Raw genomic sequence first — 13,638 nt, 5'->3', positions numbered from 1 at the left:
AATCCATCGCCACTCCACCTCCAAATGACGTTGAATGAGCCTCTGCTGCTCAGGGACAAGGATGACATGATGCCCAGCGAAGAATCTGTGGAAGCAGTTCTTCTGGATCCAAAATGGCCTGAGTCGCGAAAAAATTTCAGACATCAAATCAGCCATTGAAAACAGAAATAGAAACGGAGCCATAACTTCTTTATTAAAAGCCTATTCTTACCAATGCAAGAGCATTTAGATGAAGATGAAGATGAGGAGAATGGATGTTCATCATCATCTGAGCTCTGTTGGCTGCCGCTCTGCAGCGTCCTGTCAGCCTGACCTGTGGACACAGAAACAGAAAACTCAGACAGAGACAGAGGTGCTAAATGTCAACAACTGAATTCTCACTGGTAAAAAGGCCATTATGACTAGTAACACTGGGAACAATTTAAGATTGCTAATATTAAAATTAAATGTTCCCTGAATGTTTAAAACGTCCATTTTCAAAAATATTTTTTTTCTTGGTTAAAGGAACATTGTAGTTTATACTTTTTCATTATGGGAACTTTACGTTTGAATGTTCTCTAGATGTTTGAAAAAGTTAGACAAATGTCCAATTCAAATCTTTTTTTTTAAACTAAGAAAATCAGCAAAATTGTGCTGAGCAACAGTAAATGTGAACGGACATTACCATGATAAAAACTTGAAGCAGTTATGCATGAAATATCAAAATCTCTGTCTGTACACTTTACACTGGCCAGCCTTATTTCAGTCTCACCTGTTGAGGTCTTGTTCAGGGGAGAAGCCTCCATGGCACCCTGAACATTTCGGCCATTAGAAGTCCCCGTTGGCTCGACAGGAACTTGACCTGGCAGCGGAGGGCACGACCAATCAAAGCTGTCCGATCCACTCCTGGATCTGGAGTGACCTGAGTCTGGAAAATTTTAGACATCAAATCAGCCATTGAAATTAGAAATAGAAATGGAGCCATAACTTATTTATTAAAATACTATTCTGACCCATGCAAGAGCATTTAGATGAAGTTGAATTGAGGGGATGTTCATCATCATCTGAGCTCTGCTGGCTGCCGCTCTGCCACGCCATCTTCCTCCTGTCCGCCTGACCTGTGAACACAGACACAGAAAACTCAGACAGAGACGGAGATGCTAAATATCTTGGAATCGCCTGGATCTGGGTCGGGTCTGGCAGCAGATCGCGGTCATCAGAACAGAGTCTCCAAATCTCCCGACCAGCCGTCTGAGAGAAAGCAGCTCTTCTGGATCTAGAGCGGCCTGAGTCTGGAATATTTCACACATCACATAACATTAGTTGGTAATGTTTCGATAATAATCAATAAACAATGTCAGTGATCAATTACAAATATTGTTACTATAGTTACGTTACTCAAATTGAAAAGTTTTATTTATGCAAGGAATCAAATACATGTGATCACTAAGCTGAGAACATTGGGGGATTTTTAACCTTACACAATTTTCTTCACATTAATGTAGTCAATCATTGTACAACTTCAAACCATTAACAAGTGAAAACCAAAAGCACACTCACCTCCTCTTTCACCCATCATGTGAGCCATCGACATCCTTCGAGTCCAAACTGCAATAAAAAACACAACACAATACAAAATACAATACAATACAATAACCCACAACTCTCCTTAGAAATACTCCTCCCAAAATAAAATAATAATAAAATAAAACAAAAAAATTAAATAAACTCCTGCTAAAATAAGAAAAGAACAATAAATTAAAAGTATCCTCAAAGATAATATGAACAAAAATATAACTTTATAAAGGATATTATCTTCCGATGTTCTTCAAGAATAAAAGTCTCTCTCAGAAATGTCCTTCAAGACCGCAAAATCAGCAGCACAGAAAATATTCTGCAAGTTTGTGAATTGGTGATTCAAACCAACAGATAGAGATCGGTTCGCGTGGGTATATATTCATTCAGAATTCATAACACGCGTCGCTATAGCAACTAAAATGCACATGCATGTCTATGGTATTCATTCAGAATTCATAACACGCATCGCTATAGTAACTAAAATGCACGCAAGCACATCTATCGTACATATGCATTCAGAATTCATAACGCCTCGTTATAGCAACTAAAATGCACGTGCATGAGTAGAGCACGTGATCACACATCAAATCGGAATACTTTATTAAATAGCTACAGATTTAATTTTGACGTTTTTTAAATGAGATTTATGGTTTCTGAACAGTCATTATTATTATTATTATTAGACAATCATTTTCGGTGGAATTATTTTTCCACCGAAAATAATACAAAAATTATTAATTGCACAAACGCGTCCACTAGGCCTACAGTCTGGATTGAGTCGTTGCTTCTGTCCAAAATGCGCAAAACGGCACAAGGGAGGAAACATGTGGACATAATCTTATTATGAAGTCTATTAATTTAATTCGCCCTTTACTTTGGCAAGCCAGTTTATCTTAAATTGTTCCCAGCGTTATAGTAATTGCATTTTTACGGGTAAGAACGGATTCAGAGAGCTCTACAATTGAATTATCACTAGTAAAAATACAATTACGACTAACACTGGGAACAATTTAAGATTGCTCATTTGATATGACAAAAAAGTTGTTTAATACACCAGCTTCCATGACTTATAGCTTTAAAGTTTGAAATTTTAAAAATCACATCAAAGCAAAAAATAAAAGGTTCTTAAAAATCAAACTAATAATCCAGAAACAAACGGAATTCCCCATTAAACTTTTTCAAGCAATTAAATTTAAAATGAAGAGAGTCAATAGATTTAGACTCTTCTATACCTGTGGTTCTTTATAGCTAGCATCCTACATTATGAAAGTAACCCCATTTGGAGCACTGCAAATCCGGATTAGCAGAGCTCCAGCACAAAAATAAGAAAGTTTACCTGATTCTGGATAGCAAAACACGGGTTTTCCAAATCTAGACCAAACTTTTGAACAACTGGGTCCTGGACCGGCTTGAGAAGGATTGTTCTCGGGTACTGTGCTCTGTCAAAAGCTTTTCTTGGTGCATTCAGTTAATTTTTCCTCATTGAAATGCAAGTTTTATACTTTTTAAAGTATACTTTAAACATGTAAAATCATCATGTGCAGTACATGAGGTAAAATATAATGCCTAATATCTATCTAAAATATAAGTCACTTACTACCGGTATTCACTTTTTTTTATTGAACTGAAACTCAACATTACATTTTCAATCATGCAGATGTTCAGAAAAAGAGCTTGAACAAGGACATAAATAATAGAAAATGTATTTGAATTTTTTTTTCACTGCTAAAATATACCATGTTTAAGTGCCAATTTTTGTTTCTGTTTTGCAATATTTTTACAATAACACGACAGTGGGACAGGTATCTAACTGTAACTTATACAATGGTGAACAATCTGAAGGTATAATGAGCGACAGGACCAGAATGAACAGAAATCAAGAGATTAAAGGCATTCAACATACATTCCTAAGTTCTAGGAGAACATTTATGCAAGAAAGCATTAGACTTTAGGTGAAAATCATAACGCAGAGAAAACGCAGCTTTACAGTTCAAAAGATACTCAGCGAAAGGGCAAAAGATTTACCAATAATCTTCTGAATCTCCATCCAGTAAACTCTGATCATATCACAATCCCAGAATACTTGCATTTGTGTGCCCTTAGATAATGTAAATTGAACATGACAGTTTTTATTGATAAAATGACAAAATAATGAAATCTAATTCAAGACAAATTGACACACTTAAAACACTTTTTATTTAACAAATTTAAACATTTAACCAATAAACTTTAAAATGATCTGAGAATATAATACAATAAAAGACTTTCACAATAGAAAACACTTCATGGTTTGTGTACAAATGTTTCCAAACATCAGTGAAACCTGAACCAAAAACTGAAAATTCATGATGGAATTTAATAATGGTGCAAAGAGTGATTAATGGTAAAAACCTAAACAACCACAACAAAACCAACACTGTATTAATGGTCTGATTGTCATAAAGAAAATGAACCATTTCTGTTCACTGTGTGAAATGCCAAATACATTACATGAATAAAATGACAAAAAGCTGAACTCCTCCTGCACTCAATTGAAGGGTTTGACGATTTTCATGGAGATGAAGTTCTGAAAATAAATAAATACAAAATAATTAGCATTGTACGTCTTAAGTCTAAACATCATCTTTGTGAAAGGATTGATGAAGTGTGTCTTTACTGGTAATGAATACAACAAGATCCCAATGAATAATAGCACTAAAGGTGCCTTTACACAGCCGAGTTAAGGCGGCTCTAAAGCGGGTCTGTGTCTGCTCAAAATTCTGTGTAAAGATGCAAAGCAGACTTAAAATATGCCGGGTCTGACCCACCTCGGCCCAAAGGCGATGTAGAAACGGTTTTGATTCAGCGTAAATGAACGCGAACTTGTGCCGCCTTAAACTACATCATTGTCGTGACAACCGCCAGTCAGCCAGGGCTGCGTTTCCCAAAAGCATCGTAAGCCTAAGTTGATCATAAAAACAATCGTACGAGTGACCTTAATATTAAGGTCTGTTTCCCAAAAGCATCGTAACTAGGGCCGGGACTTTAACGCGTTAATTAAGATTAATTAATTACGGGACTTCAACGCGTTAATTAATTACGCAAAAAAATAAATAACAATTTTAACCACACTTATTTTTGCACCGCGGAACGTTTTTCAATGAATGGGATTCGACGGACTGATAATACTGAAACACCAACTAGCGCGCATGAGTCACGACAACAACAAACCATAGTGAACATGAAGGAAGAAGCTGATGAGACCGCTTTGCTTGGCCCCGTGGATGGGAAATTTTGTTTTAAAAAACGAAAGGATATAAGTGTCGACAAGAGCATGGTTGTGTGCAAGCTATACAACAAGGAATTTGCGTATCACCGCAGCACATCGAGCCTCAAATATCACAAATATGCTTTTGCTAAACTTAATAGCAAACATTGCGCTGGTCTGCTGGACTGAAATAAATGAACAATATTTTGTTGATTAAGCTTATGTATTCAGTCATTATTCAATGGTATACTAAAATCCATGTGAAAAATTACTTCTAACTGTTCTCAGGTCAAATATTTTTATGCGATTAAAATGCGATTAGTTTCAATTAATTCATTACAAAGCCTCTAATTAATTAGATTAATTTTTTAATCGAGTCCCGGCCCTAATCGTAACTTAAGTAGCACTTGAAAATGATCGTAGATCTACGAGTATGGGGGTAATATTGTTGCATTATTCCAAACAAATATATTGTTATCCACAAATAAATGTAAAGCGATTCACAAAAATTAAATCATTTCACAAATCAATAGAATGAGATCCACAAATATATGCGGGAGTTTCACAAAAGTAAATTAGATTCACAAATAAATACAATGATATTTGTGAGTAACAAAAAAATCCACACATGTCAAAAACACACAACTCTACCTTTCATAAGTTGCATTCATTTGTGAATCGCTTCCTCTGCATTTGTGGATCTCGTCTTGCGCATTTGTGGATCGCAGAACAGCACGTGGATTTTGAAACATTTCTAGCGTCTAGACTCAAGATAATCCACAAATACTTAGACTCCACCCACCGTCTACTTAAGCCAATCAGATCACGGCCATATGCTGACCAATCGTAGCACGTTTTCGCTCCAACCAATCATGTTTTGGCCAGTGCCGCTGAAAAACAGAGTTACGACAGCTGATCTATATAAATCTATATATATAACTCTATATATCTATAACTCTCTCTATATATCCAACTCTATATATCTCTATAACTCTATTTATCTATAACTCTCTCTATATATCCAACTCTATATATCTCTATAACTCTATTTATCTATAACTCTCTCTATATATCCAACTCTATATATCTATATAACTCATATAGATCAGTGATTAGGACACTTCCATAGGAACTGAGGAATGCAGAGCGCGTGTCACGGAGCGACCAATAATTCCAGTATTAAACACCATTCATTTCAGTGTAAGGCTATCTCAAGTGCACTCGCTGGAAAATTGCTGAAATAAAAATTAATGCATATTTTGAGATTTTATGGCATTATTGGCCTCTCAGGAATATTGACAGAAGATGTTTTTTATGAAGCATGTTGATGTATTGTTATATAATAGATCGTCAGACTCTAACTGCAGTTTGTAACGTGAGATCACTGCTAAAGCTATTATCCAGATGCTATCTGTCATTTCAACAGTTTTTAGATTCTCTGAGATCTTTCTGTCAAATGCGTTTATATTCATTCAAGGAATAACGTATAGCGTCTGAATGTAAAGAGTTGAATAAATTGGTTGCCCTGTTTTTTTAACCACCATTTAAAACTCCTTTCTTGGGTAAATTATATACAGCCCTATTCTAGCATCATTCCTTTATATTCACCTGTTGTGTAGGCTCCGAGTGTTAAAATAACATAATTTAGGACGTTAACATTAAAATTAAAAATAAAACAGCCAGTAGATGGCGGAAGAGGAACACTTATTAGCTCATTAACCTTTTTTTATTTTGAATTAATTTTTATAGTTAGTCCGATTTATACCACTAAAGTAATATTTTTTTGTTACTTTTTTGTACTGGAATGTTAAATACATAGGCTAATTAGGGAACATTACAAATGAAAATGAAATACAAAAATGAAAAACAAAAATATCTGACTACTTCACGATTATCTTTATTTAAATCATGTCTGTGCTGTCTGTTATGATGAGAGGATTTGAAGATAGTGGGACGAATCCTGTAAAAACTTGCACTAAAATTAATTCAGCGTTTTGAGACTGTTTGAAACTTGTTTTGATCGATACTGAGAGGATTCTCATTCACGGTAAAATAATTGGTTATTATTTTCAATAGAAATGCACGTGATTGGCTACAACACTCAACACTGTAAAATCATATGTTGTACTCTCGTGACCCAAATGAAGATTCTCTTCTTTATCTCTCCTCAGAATAAAATGCTACTGTAAAGCCTTGGCGACGTCAATGCCCATATTGTGTTAATATTTGCCAGACATTGCTGCAAATAGCCTATAGTGAAAAGGCTTGTCTATCCTGCTATCTATTTAAAAATATTGACAGGATAGTTGTTTGGAACAAATGAGAGCTTGGCTCTGGTCAGCACGATATGGCCGTTATCTGATTAAATAGATAATAGTTGGATATATAGAGAGAGTTATAGATAAATAGAGTTATAGAGATATATAGAGTTGGATATATAGAGAGAGTTATAGATATATAGAGTTATATATATATAGATTTATATAGATCAGCTGTCGTAACTCTGTTTTTCAGCGGCACTGGCCAAAACATGATTGGTTGGAGCGAAAACGTGCTACGATTGGTCAGCATATGGCCGTGATCTGATTGGCTTAAGTAGACGGTGGGTGGAGTCTAAGTATTTGTTGATTATCTTGAGTCTAGACGCTAGAAATGTTTCAAAATCCACGTGCTGTTCTGCGATCCACAAATGCGCAAGACGAGATCCACAAATGCAGAGGAAGCGATTCACAAATGAATGCAACTTATGAAAGGCAGAGTTGTGTGTTTTTGACATGTGTGGATTTTTTTGTTACTCACAAATATCATTGTATTTATTTGTGAATCTAATTTACTTTTGTGAAACTCCCGCATATATTTGTGGATCTCATTCTATTGATTTGTGAAATTATTTAATTTTTGTGAATCGCTTTACATTTATTTGTGGATAACAATATATTTGTTTGGAATAATGCAACAATATTACCCCCATATACGAGTGCTCTGGAGTAATTGTAAAGCTCTAAGAAGAGAGAGTTATGAGGTCACCTACAGGACAACCGCCAGTCAGCCAGGGCTGCGTTTCCCAAAAGCATCGTAAGCCTAAGTTGATCGTAAAAACAATCGTACGAGTGATCTCAATATTAAGGTCTGTTTCCCAAAAGCATCGTAACTTAAGTAGCACTTGAAAATGATCGTAGATCTACGAGTGCTCTGGAGTAATTGTAAAGCTCTAAGGAGAGAGAGTTATGAGGTCACCTACAGGACAACCGGCAGATTACACCTTTAACTTTACTCAAGTGCATTGTGATAATGCTGCAGTGCCCTCTTCCTTTTTGTCAGGCTTGCAAACTCCTGCCATTTCTTGCAGACCTCTTTACCCCATCTTTGAACTAATAATTTAACTTTTAACTTTTAATTTGGTAGCAATGTCCTCTCAGATGTTTTGTTTCTCTTTGTTTGTACGATGCCCTTTAAATCTGTTGAAAATAATATCTTTTCCCGCTCCACCTCCTCTAGAAGGATAAAGATTTCGTCTTTTTGAAAGGTATCATTTTTGTTTCAGCCATTTTGTCAGCGCCTCAGCCTGTAGGTAGTTGCTTTATAGACGTGTTTTGATTGCTAATCCACATCAGATGACAATTATTAGGTGAACCGTTCAGAGGAAACGATTCCATAAGGTTACATTACAGCACTTCGCAAATGGACAGCGACTCTTGAGTAGCACTTAAGCCTAGTTCACACCGCCCGATTTTTGGCCCGATTTTGAGTCGCCGACAGGTTTTGCGAAATCGCCGACAAATGCCCGAGATCACAGGCAAATCGGTGCTCTAGCACGCGAGTGACAATCACACAGTGTGCAGAACACAATCCTGGCTCCCTCTGTCTCTTCAACAATTTCTTCCGTCATAATCTTTTTTCTTTTTCTCCACAAATCAGCGCACATACAATTTGAAGCAAACTTTTTGCAGTTTATCGTTTTTAATAACAATTTTAATAAAAGTTTAATAAAAAAAATCAAAAAATGAATTAAGACAGCGTTTGTAACTTTTGAAGTGCATAAACAATATGTTCCCAGAATCCACGGCCTTTGTTGTTATTGTGACATAAAAGTAGAAAGTTTATAGTTTATAATTAGGCTATGTATTGCACCTAGGCTATCTGTAGCCTATGGCAAAAAATTACAGAGCGAGTTGTTCCCGCTGTCCTAAAGGAACAAAATGCGCCGGCGCTTAATTTCGTTGGACAAAGGGTTAAAGAAAACGTAGCCAATAATGTCATAGTTAGGCTATGTTTAAATATTAGCCTATAACATTATTTTTTTATTAAATAGCCTAACTGTCTGTAGGCTATATAGGCCTATTTAATAAATAAGAAGCGAACCAAAATCGTCGGTATGGATTGACGTGTGTAACGTTTTTCTGTTCACAATTAAACAGAATTGTCCAATATTCGGGCTCATGTCATACGAGCTGAGAACTAAACTTTGTTTTGGGGAAATATTACATTCCTGACCACTTTTACAGTCTATGGGCTCAGAGAGATAGGCTGTGCAGCCTGATGCTATAATGGAGAGTCCGCGCTCTTCTTTGGTCAGAACCACGGAGAACGACCGCGGACAGGTCCGTCCTACGCACCGAAACTTTTCACAATGCAACAACATATTTAAAGAGCATTAAGCTATAAAATATCTATTATGTAAAGGGAGGGGAAGCAGCCGCAGCGAGCGCAGACACAGAGCGGCCAGAGAAACGGAGGAGCGACTGCAGTATGGCGTTTGTGGAAAACTGCGGAAAAACTGCAGAAAAAGAGCGGGTGTTGAAACCTGTCACCGGAAAAAGTCTGGGTGTATCCCCCACGGATGCGACACCCCTGAACATTTGTTGTGACTGCTCTAAAGTGACTTTCTTTTAAAGTCCACTTTTAATCCTGCGGTAATCTACCCGTAATAATGTTAAAAATACTTTATTTATAGCATTGTCAATCAAGCACAATTTTATTAAGAAATATAAAATAACTATAGAATACCGTAGCCTAAAATAGAAGAATTGCAGAATTACAGTAGGCTAGGCCAGTGGTTCCCAAACCTGTCCTGGAGGACCCCCAGCACTGCACATTTAGTATAGCTGTGTCTCATTTCAGAAGGCTGCGTCCTCCGGAGGTCGCATTTGAAGGCTGCATACGTCATAAGGCCGTCTCATTTCAAAAAAGTGAGAAGGACTCTCCAAACGCGACCTTCGAATGCGTCCTTCTTTCACGGGAATTCGGAGTGTGCACGAGGAGTATCCTTCATGGCTGGAGATAACCCACAATTCTTTGCGTCTCCGTTAACAACCGTCATTTTTTTTTTTATATATATGAAAAAACGGCACCACCGCCAGATATACATGTGAGCGTTGGTGTGGTGTTTAAATTAAGTAGTTCAAGCTTTTTTTGTTGTTTTTTTTAAGCTCTATTACCTCAAACAGATAGTTTTGGTAAACAGGATTACAACTGTTTAGTGCATTTTAAACGTTTAGAACAGTACATTGCTGTCAAGACAAGAAACACTTCATAGTCATTTTCAAGTTATAAATAATTTTCATTCATATAAACTGGCGTGAGAGCCCAACTAGGCTGAACTTGTTGGCATAGCAACGTGATACTTCCTGCCTGTGTGTCCTACGAAGGACGTCTCGTTTAATTCTGATTGAGGACACTCCGTATACTGCATCCTACACAGGACGTGTCCTCCGGAGGACGCAGCCTTCGAAATTTGACGAAATGAGACACAGCTTATGTCTCCCTCATCAGGCACACCCACTTCAGGTCTTGCCATCTCTGCTAATGAGCTGATGAGTTGGATCGGTGTGTCTGATGAGGGAAACATGCAAAATGTGCAGTGCTGGGGGTCCTCCAGGACAGGTTGGGGAACCACTGGGCTAGGCCTACAGAATTATGACAAACATCAAAAGCGCTATATAGCAAGCAGAACAAAATTATTTAAAACTCTGTATTTTTATTTTTGGCCTATTTTTAGACATTATTTGTTTTAAATTAATTTATAAAACTTTGTTAAAACTGTTAAAACTTAAAAACTTTGTTTTTAAATAATGTTCAACGCATTGTTACCCGCGATTTTAATTCCTGTGTAAATGCATTTATGCCGCTTCAGAGAAGGATTAAACGGTCTGTGTAAATGCACATTTTTGTGATTTTATGCTCCTGCAGAATCGGTTTCTGTGTAAAGATGCCTTAAGACTAGCACAACCAGGCCGATGAACAGTCACTTAAATTTGCGCCACACTATGAATTTGCACGTCTTGCATGGACTTGTGAACCAAAAGAACGAGGTTTCAGGTCGCCTGAGAGGTTTAAAAGAGAAACAAATCTTGTAATCATCTTCTGTTAACACACAGAACAATAAACTTATTTAAGTGAGAGTTCGATTACTTGGGAGGATGGAGTTTTGGATTCATATTGGGCTCTTCTCTGCCTTTTCCAGCAGGTCTCTCATCCGCTTCCTTCTCATTCACAATCTCCAAAGTCAGCTCCACCTTTCCCTGAAAAAAAAAAAAAACGATAAAAAAGGCCCAATTAAATCAAGCTGAACATGAAATGACATCCACAACCCATTTGATCAAACCAGGTGAAGCGTATTCAAAGGGGTAATTCACTGCTGGCAAAATGGGATTTAAATAAAAGTTGGCTGCCTATGCAGTAGAAAGGCTTTTAGGCAAACAAGTCAGAAAACTTCAACACCCATAATGCACTGGGCATGTTGCAGTCCAAAGCCACTCCCGATCTGCTCCTACTAAGTCAAATTCTGCCTTGCTTGAGAAGGAAATACTTTTGAGCAAACTTTTAGTAGCCTCTCGAGGAGAAATCCCAACACATGAACACAGCTCATACAAAGAAACTCAGTGACATACACGGTTAAAATTAATTACAAATTGAGGAGTTTTTATATTTATAATATATATATTTATGAATCTATTAAACTGTACAGTGAAAACTAGTGTTATTTTATATTTGATAACTTTATTAGATGTATTTTGTAGGCCATTACCTGAACAGTAATGTTAGACCTTCCTGAGATTTAAGCACTGTATTTCATTTGTTTGTTTTATTGTCTATTTATTGTATGTATTTTACCATTTGTCCGACTGGATATGGCGAATGTTTAATCTATCAACAAGCTCCGTTTCACCTTCGTTGCTCTGGTTGGTTTTAGCGCTATCCAATAGTTTAAAAACATTTTAAAATGCTACTGGTCTGAAACTTTTGACCGGTAGTGTAGCCTATGTGTGTATTTCCTTCACATTCATGTTAAAAATAATACTAGGACATAGTATGACGAGACATAGTATGAGGAGATTTAATGTTAATGGACACAAAAACTGTAGTTTACTATTACTTCAACTATACAATTTTTTATTATTTTAAAAATATATTAATGAATGTGTAACATGTTGTAAAGTGTTTCCCATTTGACTGTATATTCAGTCATATTATTTCTTTCACGTTCATGTTCAAGGCCTTGAACAAGTGAAACATGTTTTTCTGCACGAAAACATATAGGGTAAATAATAGGTTTAAAACATATTTAAATGGCTGAACTTGTGACTCTTATGCCCATATCATGGCATTTCTGCAGAAAGACTTGATAGGATTAGTCTTGTCATCCATGAAAACGAAATTAATACGTTTTATTAATTAATAATTGTTTAATATTACGACAAATAATATATTTTGACAAATGCAAAAAAAGTATGTTTAGCTTTCATGATAAAACGTGATTTCACTCACCACATCAGGACAGAAATTGTCTTATTGGCTTAAATGCATGTTTCAAGGATATGAAAAGAAAAGTATGGGGACTTTATTAAAAAGTATTCTTGTTAAATATTGTAGACATCGTTCCAATTAATATCCATGTGAAAACTGCCGTAAAAAGCTTATATTTAACGAAAGAAAATCATGTGTATGGGTAGCGCTGCTCACTTCCGGTTATGTGGACGACGTGGTTCTGAAACTGTTGCGTGCTGTAGCGCGTTCTTCATCGCGTCACTCAGCTCGCTCTAATCCGGTGTCATGATTAATCCTGTCTGCCTATGAAATTGTGTCCGCTGGTAGAGGTTTTAAATCGCTGATCAAAAGTTGTTATACGTGGTTCTGGACAAGCAATTGTTTAAAAATAAACTATGAATTCATTGCCATTCTACACACATACACACGCAAAACATTTATTTGAAATATGTAATTGATTGCTAATTATTTTGACTGATAAACTAAGTACGTTACCAGTACAAAATCATGACATAGTAATGTACCTATAATGTAAATAATAAAGAATTTAAAAAAAAAACCCAGCAACAGAACAGGTGCACAAAATAAATAGATTATATACGAGATATGCTTATATATCTTATCATTAAAGACTATTTTAACACAATTTAAACAGCAAAAATCAAAACGCGATTTTGTAAGAATTGTAATCAGGCTCTGAACAGATTACCTATTAAAATTTCTTTCAGCCAATAGAATCGCTCTGCGGGTCCCGTATGTGTAATTTAACCTCTTAAACTCCGTGGACTATGTACAGGGACGGGAATGACACATATACTTTCCATTTTAAATGTCTGTGGAAGAGCTATGATGTCAAGATGATTTGAAAGCTTAGAGTCTCTACTTTCTGGAGATATGCATCACTTTGACATTTGTTTTACACAAAGTAATGTACACTAAATTACTCTGGTACCATTTCCGGCTGGATTTAGCCTACCCAAATTGAAAAGCCTCCCATACACACATACAGTGGTCAAGGTTCAAAATGTTGGTGTCATTTTACAGGAAACCCTTTAAAGTTACATAAA

At 36.3% G+C, this 13,638-nt stretch overlaps 1 protein-coding gene across 1 annotated transcript; it reads right to left on the bottom strand.

Moving 5' to 3' along the window:
* Nucleotides 1-49: 49 nt before the first annotated feature.
* LOC137039301 (uncharacterized) lies at nt 50-1,702 on the bottom strand. Its single transcript, XM_067414653.1, has 5 exons — nt 1,540-1,702; nt 993-1,271; nt 752-907; nt 212-313; nt 50-102 (listed from the first exon to the last, which is right to left on the bottom strand). The coding sequence occupies exons 1-5, from the start codon at nt 1,571-1,573 to the stop codon at nt 50-52; spliced, it is 624 nt and encodes a 207-aa protein (XP_067270754.1). The 5' UTR covers nt 1,574-1,702.
* Between the last annotated feature and the right edge of the window lie 11,936 nt (nt 1,703-13,638).

Source organism: Pseudorasbora parva, chromosome 13, assembly GCF_024679245.1.
Source record: "Pseudorasbora parva isolate DD20220531a chromosome 13, ASM2467924v1, whole genome shotgun sequence".
NCBI lineage: Eukaryota > Metazoa > Chordata > Actinopteri > Cypriniformes > Gobionidae > Pseudorasbora > Pseudorasbora parva.
This window is presented reverse-complemented; position numbering and strand designations above follow the sequence as displayed.